Source organism: Trichechus manatus, unplaced genomic scaffold (genome assembly GCF_000243295.1).
Source record: "Trichechus manatus latirostris isolate Lorelei unplaced genomic scaffold, TriManLat1.0 scaffold00033, whole genome shotgun sequence".
Lineage (NCBI taxonomy): Eukaryota > Metazoa > Chordata > Mammalia > Sirenia > Trichechidae > Trichechus > Trichechus manatus.
Genome location: NW_004443969.1, coordinates 15,169,196 through 15,188,101, shown reverse-complemented (window position 1 = coordinate 15,188,101; position 18,906 = coordinate 15,169,196). Strand labels below are relative to the sequence as shown.

At 36.8% G+C, this 18,906-nt stretch overlaps 1 protein-coding gene across 1 annotated transcript in view; it reads left to right on the top strand.

Annotated features, from left to right (window-relative positions):
- Positions 1-18,906, top strand: part of LRP1B (LDL receptor related protein 1B) — a 1,771,065-nt gene that overhangs the window by 1,713,955 nt on the left and 38,204 nt on the right. The window contains exons 81-82 of the mRNA XM_004375116.1: positions 8,254-8,428; positions 13,168-13,272. Coding sequence (XP_004375173.1) covers positions 8,254-8,428; positions 13,168-13,272 — 280 coding nt within the window. The remainder of the gene's footprint in view (positions 1-8,253; positions 8,429-13,167; positions 13,273-18,906) is intronic.

Genomic DNA, 18,906 nt, shown 5'->3' with positions numbered 1-18,906 from the left:
AAGGAGACTGGAGAAACCCAAAGATTGTGGCCCCCAGAAGCCCTTTTAGCTCAGTGGTGAAGTCATCTCCGATCTTCACCATTCAGCCTGAGAGTGGACAGCCCCATAAAACCAAATGGGACTAATGAGGTACAGCAGTCCAGGGACAAGGGCCAGAAGGCAGAAGGGAACAGGGGAGCTGGTGATAGGGAACCCAAGTTTGAGTAAGGATAGTGTTGATGTGTTGTGAGGTTGTTAACCATTGTCATAGAGCAACATGTGTACTAATGGTTAAATAAGAAACTATTTTGTTCTGTAAGCCTTCATCTAAAGTGAGAATAGCAGCACAATTGGAAGAGCATAGTAGATGTCACTGAACTGTGCATGTAGAAATTTTTGAAATGGTTTATCTTTGGCTATGTATATTTTCACCCAGAAAAAAGATTGAGAAGGGAGAGGGTTGACATGTTGTGGAGTTGTTAACCAATGCCATAAAACAATATGTGTACTATAGTTTCATGAGAAACTATTTGTTCTGTGAGTCTTCACCTGAAGTACAATAAAAAAAAAAGAGCAATATATTTTATTTAAGAAAATGTGTATCAGTCTTTTAGAAAAAAAACTGCTGTCAAAATGAGTTTAAAGCAATTTTATACACTTAAAGTGCTAACCTCCATGAAATAACATTTTTCCATGCTGTGGGATAAGAAAAATGTCCCTGCAGTGACTACTAAGCAGTCCAGTCCATTTAAGATCTTATTAAATCAGGAACAAAGCTCTTAGAACCAAAGTGAAGAGTTGCATTCCAAAGAAGCTGTCTCATATACTATTATTCTTCACACTTTGCTAAATTAGTAAACCATTTTCTACCGGGTTTTGAAGTTCTAATGGGGTACTACTTTTATTAGATAAATAGTTCAAGCGATACCTAGAATTTAAATATGAGTGAGCAGTAATTATTTGAGTATATATGAAGATGTGCCATTGTTGAAAATACAGCATCTATTTATGCAGTTTTATGTAGACACTTGTAATTAAATATCAATTATACCTGAGAAGAGAATGAGAGAGAAAATAAAGTAGTATTTACATTACTTATGAAGCATTGCAGTCATGATGTTGAGATAATTACCAAGAACCTGGGCTTTTGCTGAATCTCCCAGTAAAGAACTATGTAACACTATTGGATGATTCAAATTCTTTCTTGGACTTGCACATAGTATGAATCATGATAAAACTTAAAATAATAGAGAACACTTGAAGGAATTACTTTGCTTTCCAGTTAACAAGTATCAGATGCTTATGTGGTAGCTTCAGCATCAGATTCTAAAATCTTATTAAGTTATGATTCCCTTTCTCTTGTGTTCAAGGGTCTTGGAATTGGAATTAAGTAAATAGGAAACTCTTTAAAACAAAAAGAAAGAAGGAGGGAAAGAAAGAAAAGAGACAAAAGAACAAGAAAGAAAAGGGAAAACAAGAACCAAAATATTAAATAGGCATTCAAAGGGTTAGGCCCTAGAATCCTAACAGGGGTTCTGGAAACAATTCAGTCAAACATGTAAATTGGCATCTTCCACATGCTTCACTTCTTAAGTTTAATAGCAGCAAGGTCAGGAGATTTTCATAGAAAGGCATCGGGAAGCAACTCTGCCATGTTTGGAGTCTATCTAGCACGCAACATTCTGCCCCTGTACTTTAACTCAGTGTAGAGTACTATACATGTGAACTAGGAAAAATGAAATGTCTTTCCACTTGAATATCTGTAGAGAAATGGTTCTGAGCCTAAAATTATTTCTGCCTTTTTTTAGAGGGAAGAAGTGGCATGGCTTAACAGCTTGCAATTTAGAATGATTTATTAGAGTGCAAATTTTAATATCTGCTTATTTCACAATCTTATCTTAAAGCAAACATTTCTTTAACATTGTTTGGATTCCATTTGTATGCCATAAGGCCAATCAGCTGCATTGAATAATGTGTATCAGTCATCTCAAATGAAAAAATATTGAAATCAATAAAGGTTGTATAATTTCTTTTAAAGCATAAAAAGTGGACCATGAATTCCTTTTAAAAATAGACTCAGTAAAGAGAAAAACTATCTAGCATACTTAGCAAAATAAACCAGAATTTTTACAATATTATAATTGTAGCTTATATGCTTTTAGATTAAAAAAATAAAAAAGCAAAGTTTAAAATCCTAAATATACAGTTCAATAAATTATCACCAGGTATAGGTATACATACCAGTGTAAACCAACATCCAGGTCAAGAAAAAAACATTACCAGCACCCCAGGTGCCCCCTAATATTCTTCATCATTATTGCATACCTTCTCCCAAAGATAATTCCTTCTTGACTTCTAAAACCATAAATTAGTTTTGTCTTTTGAACTTCATATGCATCGAAGAAGTGTAGTATATGTATATATATTATTTGTATGTTTATGTGTCCAGCTTTTTGTATCAGAATTATTTTTGTGAGATTTATTCATGTTACTTACAGTTGTAATGTGTTCATTTTTGTGCTAAATATAGATGATATCAAAAGACATTACATTATATGAGTGAACCACAATTTATCCATGCTTCTTGTGATAGACATTTGGATAATTTTAATTTTTTTTGTAATTTCTAAAGGTGTTGCTGTGCATATTCTTGCAAGTTTTTTTTTTTTACTTGTGGTTTGGATGAAGGTTTACAGAGCAAATTAGTTTCTCATTAAATAATACACATATTGTTTTGTGACATTGGTTGCCAGCTCCATGACATATCAACACTCTCCCCTTCTTGAACTTGAGTTCCCCATTTCCATTCGTCCAGCTTTCCTGTGCCCTCCTGCCTTCTCATCCTTGCTCCTGGACTGCTGTGCCCATTTTGTCTCGTATACATGGTATTATTGTTTGTTTTATGGTCTTGTCTAATCTTTGGCTGAAGGGTGAACCTCAGGAGTGACTTCAATACTGGGTTAAAAGGGTATCTGGGGGCCATACTCTTGGGGTTTCTCCAGTCTCTGTCAGACCAGAAAATCTGGTCCTTTTTTGTGAGTTTGAATTTTGTTCTACATTTTTCTCCAGCTCTGTTTGGGACCCTCTACTGTGATCCCTGTCAGAGAAGTCGGTGTTGGTAGCTGGGCACCATCTAGTTGCTTGCACATATTTTTGATGCACATGTGCGTGTTTTTCTTTTAATTATACATTACGAGTAGAGTTGGTAAGTCATCGGGTGTGGGCATGTTCAAATTTAGCAGATATTGCCCAACTATTTTCCAAATTCATTGTACCAATTTACAGTCCTACTAGCAGTGCATAACAGTTTCTGATACTGTTTATTTGATTTTTGGGATTCACTTTGTTGAGTGTGTAATGGTATTTCATTGAGATGTTAGTTTACATTTCCTTGATTACTATCTTTTTGGTACTTTCTTATGTCTTTTTAATCCTAATCTAAAACAATTATACTTTATGTTTAAATTTCAAAATTGCTTATAATTTACATATTTTAGGTAAGGTTTTAACTTTGCCCTTTGGTACTCAAGGTATGTGTGAACTGTTCCTTGGTTGCAGTGTGGTATTGGGCAACCATCAACCCTCAGCCATCAACTCATTTTTTTTTTCTAGTTTTCCAGATCTTCTCTGAAGTGTGGTTGTAAAAATCAATTGGTTCACAATTTTAAAATTATATTTTATATAAAGCTTCCAATGTTAGTCAAGAAATAAGCTATTTCAATCAAAACAGATCCATTTATAACTTTTAGATAATGTAGTCTCTTCGTCAACCAGTAAAATTCTCTCCAAGTTGTCATTTCCTACATCCTATCTTCCTAAAAATACTAGTTCCTCAACCAGTCCTATGGGAATCACCTAGGCTTCATGTCATACCTATGAATTAGAAGCTAGGGGTAGGCAGCAAGGAAAAGTATTGAAATTTGCATTTGCAAATATGTCCCCTAAATGATTCTGATGCATTGTCAGCTATGGCAATATCTGAATAAGAACATGATAAGAAGATCTTGGAAATATACATCAGCCGACTTCTATGCCCCTTCAGAAGGCTGAACAAGAACAAAGAATGAATTTAGAAGGCAATTGGGGGCAATATTAAGGGAGTTCTTGGTCATTAAGAGGTGTTATAGATTGAACTGTGTCCCCCCAAAATTTGTTTTATATATCCTATCCTCTATGCCTGTGGTTATAATCCCATTTGGGAATGGATTGTTTTTGTTATGTTAATGAGATAGGATTAGTGTAGGGTCTGTCATGAGTCAGTCTCTTTTGAGATATAGAAGAGATTAAACAAGCAAGCAAGAGAAACAGAGACAGGGGAAAAGAGATGCTAAGTCACATGAAGATCATCCAGGAGCAGAAGCTCAAAAGAGACAAGGACTTTTCCTCCAGCGCCAACAGAGAGAGAGAGCTTTCCCCTAGACCCAGCACCATGAATTTGGACTTCTGGCCTCCTAACTGTGAGAAAATAAACTTCTGTTTGTTAAAGCTATCCACTTGTGATGTTTCTGTTATAGCAGCACTAGATAACTAAGGCAGAATTTGGTACCGAGAAGTGGGGGTGCTGGTATAACAAATACCTAAAACGTGCAAGTGGTTTTGGAATTGCATAATGGGTGGAAGCTAGAAGAGTTTTAAGGTGCCTAATAGTAAAACCCTAGGTTGCCTTAAAGAGAGTGTTGGTAGACTTATGGACGTCAAAGGTAATCTTGGTGAAGGCTTAGATGGAAGTGAGGAGAGCTATAGAGGAAGTCTCTGTCATCTTAGAGAATACCTATGGCACTAGCAACAGAATGTTCATAAAAATGTGGGCGATAAATGTGCTTCTAGTGAGACTTTAAAAGAAAATGATGAAGTGTGACTGGACAATGGAGGAAGGGCAGTGCTTTTTACAGAGTGGCAAAGAACTTATTTAAATTATGTTCAAATGTTTGATGGAAGGTAGAACTTGTAAGTGATGAACTTGGATATCTGGCTGAGGAGACTTCTAAGTAAGATCATAAGGGGGTGTTATGGTTTCTCCTTGCTGCTTATAGTAAAATATGAGTTGAAAGAGATAGACTTAAAAATGAACCATGCAAAATGAAACCAGAACTTAAGGCTCTGGAAAATTATGTTGTACCAACTAAAGACACATGTCCTAGAATGTTTACCAAGGACGTAGCTACACAATCTTTTGTTAAAAAAGGTTAAGGCTGTGACTGATGGATCCAACCAACTACTGCAGCAGAAAATTCATCAGCTTAGACTCAGAGAATAGAGAAAGGAAGGAACTGTGCTTGCCTCTAGGAATTCTACACCCAGGAAACAGGCCAAAAGAGCTACATCTGTTGTCCTTCAAGAAAAGAAAAGGACCGTCCTTGGAGCAGCTTGGATATCAGCAGAACTGTTGGAAGGAGCACAGGAAGCAGGGCCTTCTAGATTTCAAAGGGTGGGGCCAGAGGCATAACTAAGGCATAGCAGGTAGGGCGCATGCTCTGTGTGCCGCTTGAGGAGGGGCACTAATTAGCAGTTTCTATTTGCCTTCTCAGTTTCCATCACCGTCTGTGAGAGATCATTCAGCAATTTAAAACTAATTGCCATAGGTGTCATTTTCTGTAGATAGGTCCTTGGGTGGGGCCCTGCTGTCCTAGATCTCAAAGGGTGGGGCCACAGCCTCCTAGGTTTCAAGGAGTAGGATCTTCACCAACAAGGTTCTGGAGTGTGGAGCTATTGTTCAGGAGTGTGGGTGATGGGGCCATAGTCCAAAGCTGATGGGCGGGGCTACCATGTCCAAGGGACAGAAGAACATGGCCTGCTGTGCAGGCTGAGAGGGTGTAGTTGCCACTCAGATGGACTAGGAAATGGGGCTGCCTAAAGTTAAGGGAGCAGAGTTGCTGTCCCAGTGGACTTGGAAGGCAGAGCTGAAGCCCAGGGCCAAGGATCTTCCACCCAGAGTCCAGAGAGTGTGGCCAACACACAGAGTCTGGAGGATGCGGCCATTGCTCAGATGGTCTCAGAGAGCAGAAAATTATTTTGCAGCCTTCAGAGCTAATGTAGTTTTTTCTTCTGGGGTTTGGACTTCCTTGTTGCCTGTTATCCCTTCTTTCCTTCCAATTTCTCCCATTTATAGTGGAAATGTATACCTGGTACCTGTTCTACCATTGTACTTTGGAAGCTGATAACTTGTATTCTAGATTTCACAGGTTGACAGATGAAGAGGAATTTTGCCCCAGGATGGAATTGGGACTTGGAGTTGATTTAAGACTTTGGGGATGATGTGATGGAGTGAATGTGTTTTGCATGTGGCAAGAACATCGATTTTGTAGGGCCAAAGGATGGAATGTTATGGATTAATTGTGTCCCCTAAAAATATGTGTTGCAAATCTTAACCTCTATGTCTGTGGTTATAATCTCATTTGGGAATGTGTTGTATTTGTTATGTTAATGACACAGGATTACTGTAGACCTGTCTTGAGTTAATCTCTTTTGAGGTATAAAAGATATTAAACAAGCAAGGGAGAGAAACAGATAGGGGAAGAGAGGCGCCAAACCGTGTGAAGTTCACCCAGTGGCAGAAGCTCAAATCCTCCAGAGCCAATAGAAAGAGAAAGCCTTCCCCTAGAGCCAGGACCCTGAATTTGGACTAATTGTGAGAAAATATCTTCCTGTTTGTTAAGCCATCACTTGTGGTATTTGTGCTATAGCAGCATTAGATAACTAAGACAAGAGTATCCAGAAAACTTTCTAAGGAAGGTTGTTCTTCAGAGTTTTCTGCATGGAATGGGAGGCTGGGCTAGGTAATCATATCAGCTACCGCTAACGCACTCTTCATAAGTAAAAACAGAATTTGTGTTGTACTTGCCAAGCCTAGAACAACTATACACATCATAGTGGAAAGACTGGCTTTAATTTTTAGATCTTCAAGTCTCTCATGCTTTGAAAGCGCCACTGTTCTTAAATATAGCCAAAACCCATGTTAATAGGCTTAAGCATTGAACCTCAACCAGAGTACTTGGCATAATGCAACAGCAAGCATAAGAACACTTGAAATGAATTTCAGTAAATATGAAGCAAAACTGTCAATAAGTTTAATTTTTTCCTGACTTAATAAAGGACTAGGTAAATATACAAACATGAGAATTATAAATTTGATTTAATTTTCATCATCCACTATAATGGTGATACAGTATGTTAAGTTAATAAATTTTTATTTTTATCTTAGCTAATCTCATTATTGCTTTCCAATTAGATAGCTAAAAGGAAATTGCAACTCCTAAACATAAAGTTTGGAATCAATTTAATAAATTCTTTTACTTAAGATTATTGCTATTATGGATTTCCATATTTCAAATCTGGTAAATTATAAATATATTCATATATGAACACACATATAGACCTGTCTGCTTTTCAAAAGACTGAAGCAGAATGTCTAATTACAAAGTTTGAGTGGTGATTATATTATTAAAATGTCTTTATTTTATTGCTGATGTTCAAGAGGTATGGAAATACTTGAAAGAAATCGTCCCTTGTAGTTGAAAAAGTTGTCTGTAATGCTTAGTAAGAAATATCTTTCCAAACAAGGAGCTCAGATGACAGGAAAGTTTGTCCTCTGACATGTGGGGAGGTTAGGCTGTCATCTGGGGTGGGAGGTGGATACTAGCCTAGACTTCTGCTAGCACTTCCCACCCATGATGGATCAGCTAGTTTCCTCATCTACTTTCCTCTTGAAGTTCCATGAGCAACACACCTACTTGTCTGCTCACCTACCCAGGAGTTTGGAAATATCTAGGCCTGTCCTGGCACCTGTACAGGGAGGGTTTTTCCACAATGTCAAGGGCTACTGCAAAAGTAGGAGTCCCCCACTCAGCACATGTTATCCTGTTCTCTGGATGAAAAGAGGTTGGGGGAGAGGTAACGATAAACGACATTTGAATAAATCTTGAAGTATTTCTGTCTATTTTAAACTAATGGTAATAGTCTTCATTAGAAGGAAAGCTAAGGAACCTTTCTAACTTGAGCTTTGAAGTTCAGAACCAGAAGAGTTTATTGGCTAGCATTATAAAAAATAAACCCATCTGCTCTTAGGCAGATGAAATGATGCCTAACTCAGGCAAGAAGAGGAATCAATAGCATAATTAGAGAATTCTAGTTAAATACAATTACAAGCTGCTTTTTTAAAATTCATATACCGGTTGATTGACTATTTTTTAATATTAAATAAAAAAGTAGCATTTATTATGATGGAAGTAGCGCATCTTGTAATAATTTCATTTTTCCTGTGTGCATTCTTCCTAGACGTGTGTCACCATTATTGTGTGAATTCTGAATCATGTACCATAGAGGATGACGGAAGTGTTGAATGTGTCTGTCCAACACGCTATGAAGGACCAAAATGTGAGGTTGACAAATGCATAAGATGCCATGGGGGACACTGCATTATAACTAAAGAAAGTGAAGATATATTTTGCAAGTAAGTGGACATATGGCTTAATTTATAAAAGCATTTGAACTCAAAAGGACATAGCATTCCAGTAATAAACTGTGAAAACAATGTAAATTATTATTCTAAAACTCTATAGGGTGAACTTTGCTTTTTTTTTTTTTTTAAGGCTAGTGATGATGTTCAATTTACTTACTCAACATCTGTTAGGTACATCTGGGGAACATGAAAATACGTCATGTAATGGAATTGGCAGATTATTCCCTATATGAAATATTTCTAATAATAATCAAGAAATAGTGAATTGTAGCATACTTTTAAAAAGCTATGTGCAATATTGTTAAATTAGGAAATTTCGGGCTTTTAATTGTTCAGTCATTATTATTGACACGAGTGCCTTACCTTTCTTTTGTTGTTAAAAATTCATCCTTCGAGGGTAAGAGCGAAAGACCTGTGATAGGAAACAAGCTTTAATATTTATTTTTTCTTTTTAATCTGACATTGAACATTATGGTCCAAAATAAGTAGAGGGAATAATGTTTTCTGGGAAGCAATGACAACAAGAATGTCCAAGTTTGACTTTGGTTACATTACCTTTTACCCTTTGACTTTAAGATTAAGTGTCTGAAAAGCAGAAGAACATCTCGGCTAAAGGGTAATACCATTCAGTTTCCATCATTAAACAAGTTTATGCCACAGAGGCTAGAGATCAATCCTCACTCCAAACTTCTTTCAACAACCTTTTAAAAGAAGAGCTTATAAAGGACTGGAGTCTTATCACTTGACTTGCTTTGGAGTGTAATAAACGAGAATATGAGCTAGAAAGGAACGCTGTGAAGCATTCATGGCCCAGCTTTCACTGAACTCACACTGACAGGGTGCCAGCACTGAGTTATGTTGCTCTGCCAAACAAGGCCCAATAAAATTTTATTACAGACAGCATCAACACTGTTTTTTTTCTTTTTTATTTACTCTTATTTTAGAATTTACTCTAAATACGATTTGTGTTATTGTTATGAATGACATTTACTCAAAGCTTCAAACTGGGTGGTTTGAAAGTACATTATTTTTTAAGTAAAGTAATTAAAAATATGACTAATATATAAATATGTGCCATTGGTAAGTACATAAAAACAAAGCATGTTTTTAAGTAAGCCACAAAAATTATGTTTGCTCATTAAGCTCATGAGTTCTTTGTGATGAACTTTAGCATGACGGAACTTTATTTCAATTAGTGTGCATATATATTTGTTGTCATGGCCAGTGCAACTTATCAGGAATGAGAATCTTCCTTACAGCCCCATTCCACTCACCAAGGGGAGTATGGCCCAAAATCTAAGAAAGGGCTTGAGCTGCAGTTTTCTACACTGTTTACATTGGAAAATCTCCTACTGAATTACACACCCTGTTCCTTTTAAAAAGGAAAGTCCCATGTAAGGAAGGAAGGGCACGATTCTTAGGGCCCTTCATATTGCCTTCTTTACAGTGAAAAATGATTTCTCCTACCTAGAAGCAACAGATCTCCATAACCTCATAGTCTATTGAGGGCCGTCATTATAGTTCTTGTCTTCTAGAAGATCATTTTGGAAAAGTACACATACCAGTGCCGGTTGCTGTCGATTCAATATCGACTCATGGCAACCCATGTGTGTCAGAGTAGAACTGTGCTTCTTAGGATTTTTTTCAACGGCTGATTTTTCAGAAGTAGATTGCCAGGCCTTTCTTCCAAGTCACCTCTCAGTGGACTTGAACCTCCAGCATTTTGATAACTGCCAAACGCATTAACCTTCTACACCGACCAGGAACTTCAAAGTACATATACCCAAAAAACCAAACCCGTTGCTATTGGGTTGATTCTGACTCACAGAGGCCCTGCAGGACAGAGTAGAACTGCTCCATAGGGTTTCCAAGGAAGCAGCTGGTGGATTCCAACTGCTGACCTTTTGGTTAGCAGCCAGGCTCTTAACCATTGCACCACCAGCGCTTATACGAATGGATAAATAACAGTTGCTAACAATGAGTAGATGATGAACTTTAAAAAATAACACTGCAATCATACTTGCTTTATCAGATAAGCTATGTATGAAATGTCAATTGAAATGTCAATACAAACAGAGCTCTTTGGGTATTCTTACAACATATTAATTAAAATTCGTGTTCATTTCTATCAGACCTTCTATCTTAGCATTAAAGGGATGTTTACAGTGATGCTGGAATTTCTATTTCACAGGTAAAGAACAAATACTTAAAGCAAAATTACTAGAGTTAAAGTGAATCATTTTTTTTATTTAATTGTGAAAATTCAAGCCACCATGTATATTTTTGATTGCAAATAGGCAGTTATGTTTCTAATGCACAGCCTATGATCTGTCAACTAGAATGAGTACTCTTTCAAGTATGATAAGCATAATCTTTAAAATACAGCTAATTATGTATTCTTCTGTCTTCTGGAAAGCTAAGTAAATATTGATGAGGTAAATCTTGATCATAATTTTGAACAGCCTAAATAATACTCCTGCTATATCAATTGTTATGGGAGTTCTTTGTGTGTACTGAAAAACTGGTAATTAACTTCTGAAAGTGATATGTCACATATATCATTTGTGTATGTGTATCACATACTCCTCTAAAAAAAAAAGAAACTTATTGTGAAACCTTATATTAAAAGTATGAACAGTACTCTTTCATGTATTACAATGATTTGTATAATTTGTACTTCACATTTAAAGGAACTACAAACTTCTGTCTTTAATTTAATGTTCAGACAAAACCTTAAAAGGAAAAAGAGGCAGCATCTTTTATAACTTTTGGAAGCAGAAGTTTAAAAGCAATCAACAATTAGAATTTATTTTTTATCTCTTAAAAGCTGATATTTGGTGTATAGTTATATTTTTTGTGGGAACTCCTTTAATATATAATGAGCTAATTTTTCCTTTTGACTCTGTCCCTTTGATGGAATAAGAAACAGTATAACTCTCTGCTCTATTGATTTTCAAGGATGCTTGGGATTGAGGGCATGAAAAAGTCCTCATGATTTAACATACGAGGCACCAGTTCCACTGAATGCCTACCTGACTCATTTCACATCTATATTGGGATGCCTCTATAGAAATCCATGGGTAGTGCAAGAGGTTAAGTTAAGCACCCAGCTTCTAAAGGAAAGGTTGCAGTTCGAACCCACGCAGAGGCACCTCTGAAAAAAGGCCTGGTGATGTGCTTCCAAAAGATCATAGCCATGAAAACCCTGTGGAGCACATTTCCACTCTGACATACAGGGGTCACCATCAGTCAGGGCTGGCTCAATTGCAGCTAACAACAACACAGGTTTCAAAGGATGTGACATTCTCTGTTAAATCTTGAAAACTCTAGACTGCCCCCCTTCCCATGTCTAGTATATAGTTTATTCATTGTTCCTGTTTATCTCAAAAAGAAATGTGTGTTTAAAGCCCATGTTTAAAGATATCTTCAAATTTAAACACCCTGGGAAAGTTATAAGCATCTCAGTGCATTTTCAGCAGCCCTGCCTCACATATGAAGTCAAATAAATACGCCCAGAATAAATGAATTATAGAATTGCCAATCAGTTATTCTCAGGCATTCTACCTATCACTGGGAATTATTCTATGATGGATATACTACCATAGACATCCGTCACGACGACGACTAAAATGATCGATCAAAGGTATTGCAGACTGATTTCTCTGTCAAGGTGATGTCCAGAATTATTGAGATATCACTGATTACTTCATCACACCTAGCAGCAACATGATCACATGATCAGAATTATTGGCATTATCTATTGTAACTCTGATTTGTGCTGAGACTTGTATAATTCTATTCTCATATTTCTCATAAAGGAGTTCTTTCAATAATTTGGAATGTTGATGCGTGTTTCTCTTTTTCCCCAACGGTTTTCACGGTACAATCTGATAGTACTTTTTATTTATTTGTTTGCTTATTTAATAAACATTGCAAGTCATAAATTTATATTTTTTCTATCACTGTTATAATATTGTTGCCATTGTAGCAATAGTCATATGGTTTATTCTTATCCGAGACATCTAATGTGGCTGTAAATTAAAACAATTTCATTAGGTTTTCAAGAGAACCTGCCTCATTACTTTGTTGCCATATTACGTACTGTTCCTTGTACATGACTGTTGCTTAATTTTTTGCAATGAACTGTGCTTTTGGTTCTTTTCTATTAGAATAAAAACAGTTTAACATCAATTACAATACATATTTAAAGAGAAACAGTAGGATAAAAATGATACAGGATAATTCTACACTTTGTTAAAAAATGTGGAGTCTAAAACTCATAATACTTCTTTGGACCAGATTCTCTATTTTAGACGACGTAGCTGGATATTGGCTTTCAGAGGATTTGATCACGTAGTTTATAATTCACACATGCCACCAAGCTCTAGTTATATGAAAAGGGAACAAGGTACTGATGCTAATGTCTCCCTTCGGTGTAGTGAGACATTTGGGCGTATTTTTTCACACGTATATCTGCCTATATTAAATTTTATATTAAGCAAATGGATTGAAAATTTGAAGATTACCTCAAGAAAAATTTTATCTGGCATTATTCTGCTTTAAAAAAAAATCTTTGCCTCCAGCAAGTCTGTCTTCTTTGGAAACATACTTTTAGCCAGCCATTCCATTACTCCTTTATAATGAATATTTTCATCTGCAGAAGGTTTGTGTCAGCTTTCAACATGATGATGCCGGTAACAATGGGGATATTTTATTCTTTGTTGTTGCAGCTGCACCAATGGAAAAATTGCCTCTAGCTGTCAGTTATGTGATGGCTACTGTTACAATGGTGGCACGTGCCAGCTGGACCCTGAGACAAATGTACCTGTGTGTCTGTGAGTATTTTATAGCATTGTGGGCATTTCCTGGTAGAACTTTGTATATACAGGGAATCCCTGTTCTATTGCTCACGATTTTAAATGAGTGTTTCGTGGTCATCTCTGATCCAGTATCGTCCCTTCATCGGCTCATGTGCTACAGAATCTCCTCCTTCATCAATTTGCTAATGATTTCATGAGGAAGAGCACATTCAATTCTTAGCACCATACCCATTTCAGACATTCATAGATCTTTGACTGGGAAATGCAAGGGAAAAAATGTCCTAATTTCACTGCCCTTGTTCAGATATGTGAAACCCAGAAATAATTATCTTTTATGGATGTTTTGATATTTAAGACTATTCCTTTTAAAAGAACTTGAGGTATCTTTTCAAATCTATACTGCCATTTGATGTTTGTATCAGGTTTAGAGTGTTGGATCATTTAAAACTACTAAGCCCCCGGCTCCTCTGGAATACATTAACTTGAACCTGGGTTTCTGAACCCCTAGAGAAATTACTGGAGATTCTCTACTCCCGAGAAAATCTGGAATTTCACCATTACCCCTTCTCAATTCCCTGATCGTCTGGAATTGGCAATTTGAAATAAAACCTTTCACCCGGTGTGGTCACTACTTTGAGTTTTCTTTTTTCCCTGCTTAACCTGAAGGAAGACATTCCCATATGATCCAAATCTGCATCCTGTCCCCCACCTCTTAAGAGTAGCATGTGATGAGTGTGTATGAGAAAGAAGGAGCATACCTGGGAAAATTTTTACATTTTTATTCATGTTGCCATTTCTGTATGAAATACATTTAAAACATTTGCCAAAAAAAAAAAGAAAGAAAGTCAGACTCTTTATTTGGCTGTATTTTACTGAAATTCTGCAGATGCTCTGTGGGGTTTAAAAGTCAGCGCTGTGACCAGAAAGCGAACCCTTGTGATCACTACTGTCAGAATGAGGGGATTTGCACTTTAACTGCGTTTAATGAGCCGAGATGCAAGTAGGTTTAACCTTCCACTTACCACTGCACTTCGTGTGACATCATTTCAGGCCACAGTTCATTGGCTCAAATCATGAACATCCATATGCATTTCACAGTGCATACTTAATCTTGGGGCTCATCTGTGTCATACACTTAACCTTTGCTTCGCTCACCGACAAGTGTGCGCACCACTGGCTGCTAGAATGTCTAGAAATACAACGGAGGACATGAAAAAGCTCATAGAACTGTCTAATAAAAATGCATTGGCTAGAAGAGTAGCATTTAATTAGAGGCATGCAGAAGGAGGTGTTTCTAGGCTTTATTACTCTGCAACAGTGATGATTTCTATTTAGTAACTGACTTTCCAACTCTAGCAGATGGAAGAACACATTATTTTGTTTCCCCAAATTTTGTTGAGCATTCTCTTTATTGCCTTAATAAATAAAATTCCTTTACAGAGGAAATAGATACAGGCTAAAAAAAGAAAAAAAAAATTAAAGAAGCTTTATTTCTTAATGGTATTAAAAATTCTTTCCTGATTTATTTTGTTGTTGTTTTGAATATCCATGAAAAAGTAAACTCAAATTCTCTGAGAAATTTCAGGAACCATCTGTGGGGTAACTAGCAATGTTTGTCACAATGGAAATTATTTTTGCTTTGTGTATTTGAGCTTTAGAGATGGATCATATCTGGCATCCTCTTTAATACCCACAGTCATAATCAGCAGCCCTGATTGGCACCTGATAATAGCTCCATCATCTCAGATTATCTCAGAGTACCTCGTAATGGTTTTAAAATCACAGTCGTATTAAAATCTAGATATTTCATTCCCAAACCCCCGATTTTGTTCATAATATTCTATTTTGTTATGCAAGCAACTGTCATTCTTTAGGTAATAGTTTAAAAATTAAGGGAAGTAATTAAAAGAGTCACGTGAGAAAAAATGTAACTCTTATCTTTTCTGGAATATATTTGAATATGCTAAACCAATTTTCCTTCATAAATGAATCCAGAAAGACCCCTTTAAATATTATGCTATAAAATATATGTAAAAGGATCTATCAAAGAATTGATTCAATTCTTAGTTCATGCTCAGTTTCAGTACATGTTGCAATTAAAGGAAAAGAGGAAGATCTTTCATCCAATCTCTGCCCTACATCCACCCTTGTTCTTCCAGTAATTCAGCAAATATTTAGAAAACCCTGAAAGGATGCTAGATCCTAGACGTGTGAAGAGGAATGAAATTTAACCCCCACTATTAAGAAGCTGGAGTCCTGGTGGTGCAGTGGTTAAGTGTTTGGTTGCTAGCCAAAAAAGATAAGCAGTTCGAATCCACCAGTCACTCGTTGGAAACCCTCTGGGGCAGTTCTGCTCAGCTCTATAGGGTCGCTATGATTTAGAATCAACTTGACGGTGGTGGGTTTTTCTTTTGTCTTTTGGTTTACCTCAATGGCAATGTGTTTCAGTTTTTTGTTTTTTTAGTTTGGTATTAAGGAACTCAGTAATTAGCAGAGCTAAAGATTTATGAGCAACTAATTAACCTATAGTAAGGTAGGTATGAACACAAGGATGAAGAGAGACAGTAAATTCTTAGCAGGGCAAGAGGAACATTACCAATGGGAGATGAGGTAATATGGAAGACTTTACAGAAAAAGAAACATCTTGATAGAGCGTGTCAATTCAGTGAGGTAGAGAAGAGTAGTCCAAAAAGAAAGTCTAACATAAGCGAAGATATGGATGTGAAACTTACTGGCCTTTTGGAGAACTATCAGTGGGTATATATAGCTGGAATGTAAGTGACTGTAGATCTGTGAGGAGTGGGGTGAGAAAATGAGACTAGAAAGGTAAAATGGAACCAAGCTTATGCCAAAGTAAAAGGATTACACAGGAATCTGCAAACATCAAGTAGCCAAAGAGATCTGAGGCAAAGGCTTGAGCTAATAGAGTTTGGTTTTGAAGGTGGTACCTGTTAGCATGTGGAGGAAGCACTAGAGATCAGCCACAGGGACCCAGCATCAAAAGGTTTGGCAGCACTCCAGGTGAGAAGTGATGAGAGCTTGAACTCAGGCAGTGCGGCCAGAGGGCAGAACAGTGAGGGCAGTACATTCATAGATATTTCACAATTAGTAAGTCCAGGGTGATCCCAAGCCAAAATTTGATGTAGATAGTCTTAGTTCATTTGTAAGACACTGATGATGCCTGCTTTGAGGCCCAGGCTTCATTATTCTGCCCTGCCTCATTGTTCCCTTGCAAGATACATGCCACATACCATGCCCACCTCCCTTCCTCACAAATTGGTCTCAGGTTCACTGCCTGTCCAGAGAATGTCCCCTAATATTAGAATAAAAATATTTGTTTGGCATAGCAGTCCATAAAAATGTTTTCATATAGTTCTTTTTTTTTGAACTCTTACAAAGAGTAAAAGATACTCATAGGTGATAGTCTGTCTGATAAACTCAAGAAGCAGATATTTATTGGAGACACTTACAGCAAATGCCATTTACTCATTTGTATCTATGTCTCTATCTCTGCATTTGGCTTTATGAGAATTTTATCTGTGCTTGGTTTATACTTCCTAAAATTTGTTCTGATAATAGAAGTAAAACTTACCGCACTTCCAAATCACTTAAGCCATAAAAAGCAACACAGAAGAGGTAATTACATTATCTCATCATTCATTCATTCAGTCACAACATATTTATTGAGAAGCAATGATGTGTAAGACCATGTGTAAATTTGGAAGCAGAATTAATAAAAGGAAAAACTGATTTATCAAATACTTTTCCCCAAGCACTGTGTATTAATCACTTAACACACTTTATGGGTATTATCTAATTTAATCAACCTGACAGCAACTGAACGAATTGGCACTGTTGTTATCCCCATTTCACAGGTGAGGAAACTGAGGCCGCACAACTAGGAAGTGATGGATGCCTGGGACTCAGACCATGCCTGTTTGATTCAAAATTCCATGTCCGGTTTATAACTCTTTTGCTGTACTGGTCTGTTGGTGTTACAGTAACTCTTATATAGTTTTTACTTTTGAAGAACTTAAAATTCATTTTGGGTAGAGGAATGGCTTTTAAAGACATTAAAATAAATGCCATGAGGTAATTCTTATAATTAAATATGACCAAAGTGCCGTGGGAAAACAACAAAACTGAGATGAGTTAATGATTCCTAGTGGAGTAGGAAGGCTTCACAGATGAAGTGATATTTTCACTGCATTTTAAAATAAATGAGTAGGAAAGTTACAGAGGAAAAATGGCTATAAACTTTTCTAGAAAGAAGGAATGACCCAATCAAAGGAGAAGAGGCGTGAGAGTGAAAGGTGAATATTTTTGAGGATTTGTTGTTGTTGTCATTAGGTGCCATCAAGTCAGTTCCGACTCATAGCGACCCCTAGGTACAATGGAACACTGTACACAGGAACACTGCCTGGACCTGCACCATCTTCACAGTCTTTGCTATGTTTAAGCCCATTGTTGCAGCCACTGTGTCAATCCGTCTCATTGAGGGTCTTCCTCTTCTTCAATGACCCTCTACTTTACCAAGCATGATGCCTTTCTTCAGTGACTGGTCCCTCCTGATAACTTGTCCAAAGTAAGTGAGACAAAGTCTCACCATTCTTGCTACTAAGGAGCATTCTAGCTGTACTCTTTCCAAGACAGGTTTCTTCATTCTGCTGTCATTCCATGGTATATTCAATATTCTTTGACAACATCTAATTCAAAGACATCAATTCTTCTTTAGTCTTCCTTATTCATTGTCCAGCTTTCCCATGCATATGAGATGATTAAAAATACCATGGCTTGGATCAGGCACACCTTAGTCCTCAAAGTGACATCGTTGCTTTTTTAACACTTCAAAGAGTTATTTTGCAGCAAATTTGGCCAATGTGATGTCATTTGATTTCTTGACTGCTGCTTCCATGGACGCTGACTGTGTAGCCAAGTAACATGAAATCATTGACAACTTCAAACTTTTCTCCATTTTTCATGATGCTGCTTATTGGTTCAGTTGTGAACATTTTTGTTTTTTTCATGTTGAGGTATAATTCATACTGAAGACTGTAGTCTTTGGTCTTCATCAGTAAGTGCTTCAAGTTCTCTTTGCTTTCAGCAAGCGAGGTTGTGTCATCTGCATATAGCACGTTGTTAATGAGTCTTCCTCCAATCCTGATGCCCTGTTCTTCTTCATATAGTCCAGCTTCTCTGTTTGCTCAGCATACAGATTGAATATGTATGGTGTAAGGATACAACTCTGATGGACACCTTTCCTGATTTAAACCATGCAGTATCACCTTTTTCTTTTCCAACAACTGCCTCTTAATCTATGTACACATTCCACATGAGTACAATTAAATGTTATGGAATCCCCATTCTTTGCAATGTTATCCATAATTTGTTATGATCCGCACAGTCGATTGCCTTTGCATAGTCAATAAAACACCAGTAAACATCTTTCTGGTATTCTCTGCTTTCAGCCAAGATCCATCTGACATCAGCAATGATTTCCTTTGTTCCCCATCCTCTTCTGAATTTGGCTTGAATTTCTGGCAGTTCCCTGTCAATATACTACTGCAACCATTTTTGAATGATCTTCAGCAAAATTTTACTTATGTGTGATATTAATGATACTGTTTGATAATTTTCAAGTTCTGTTGT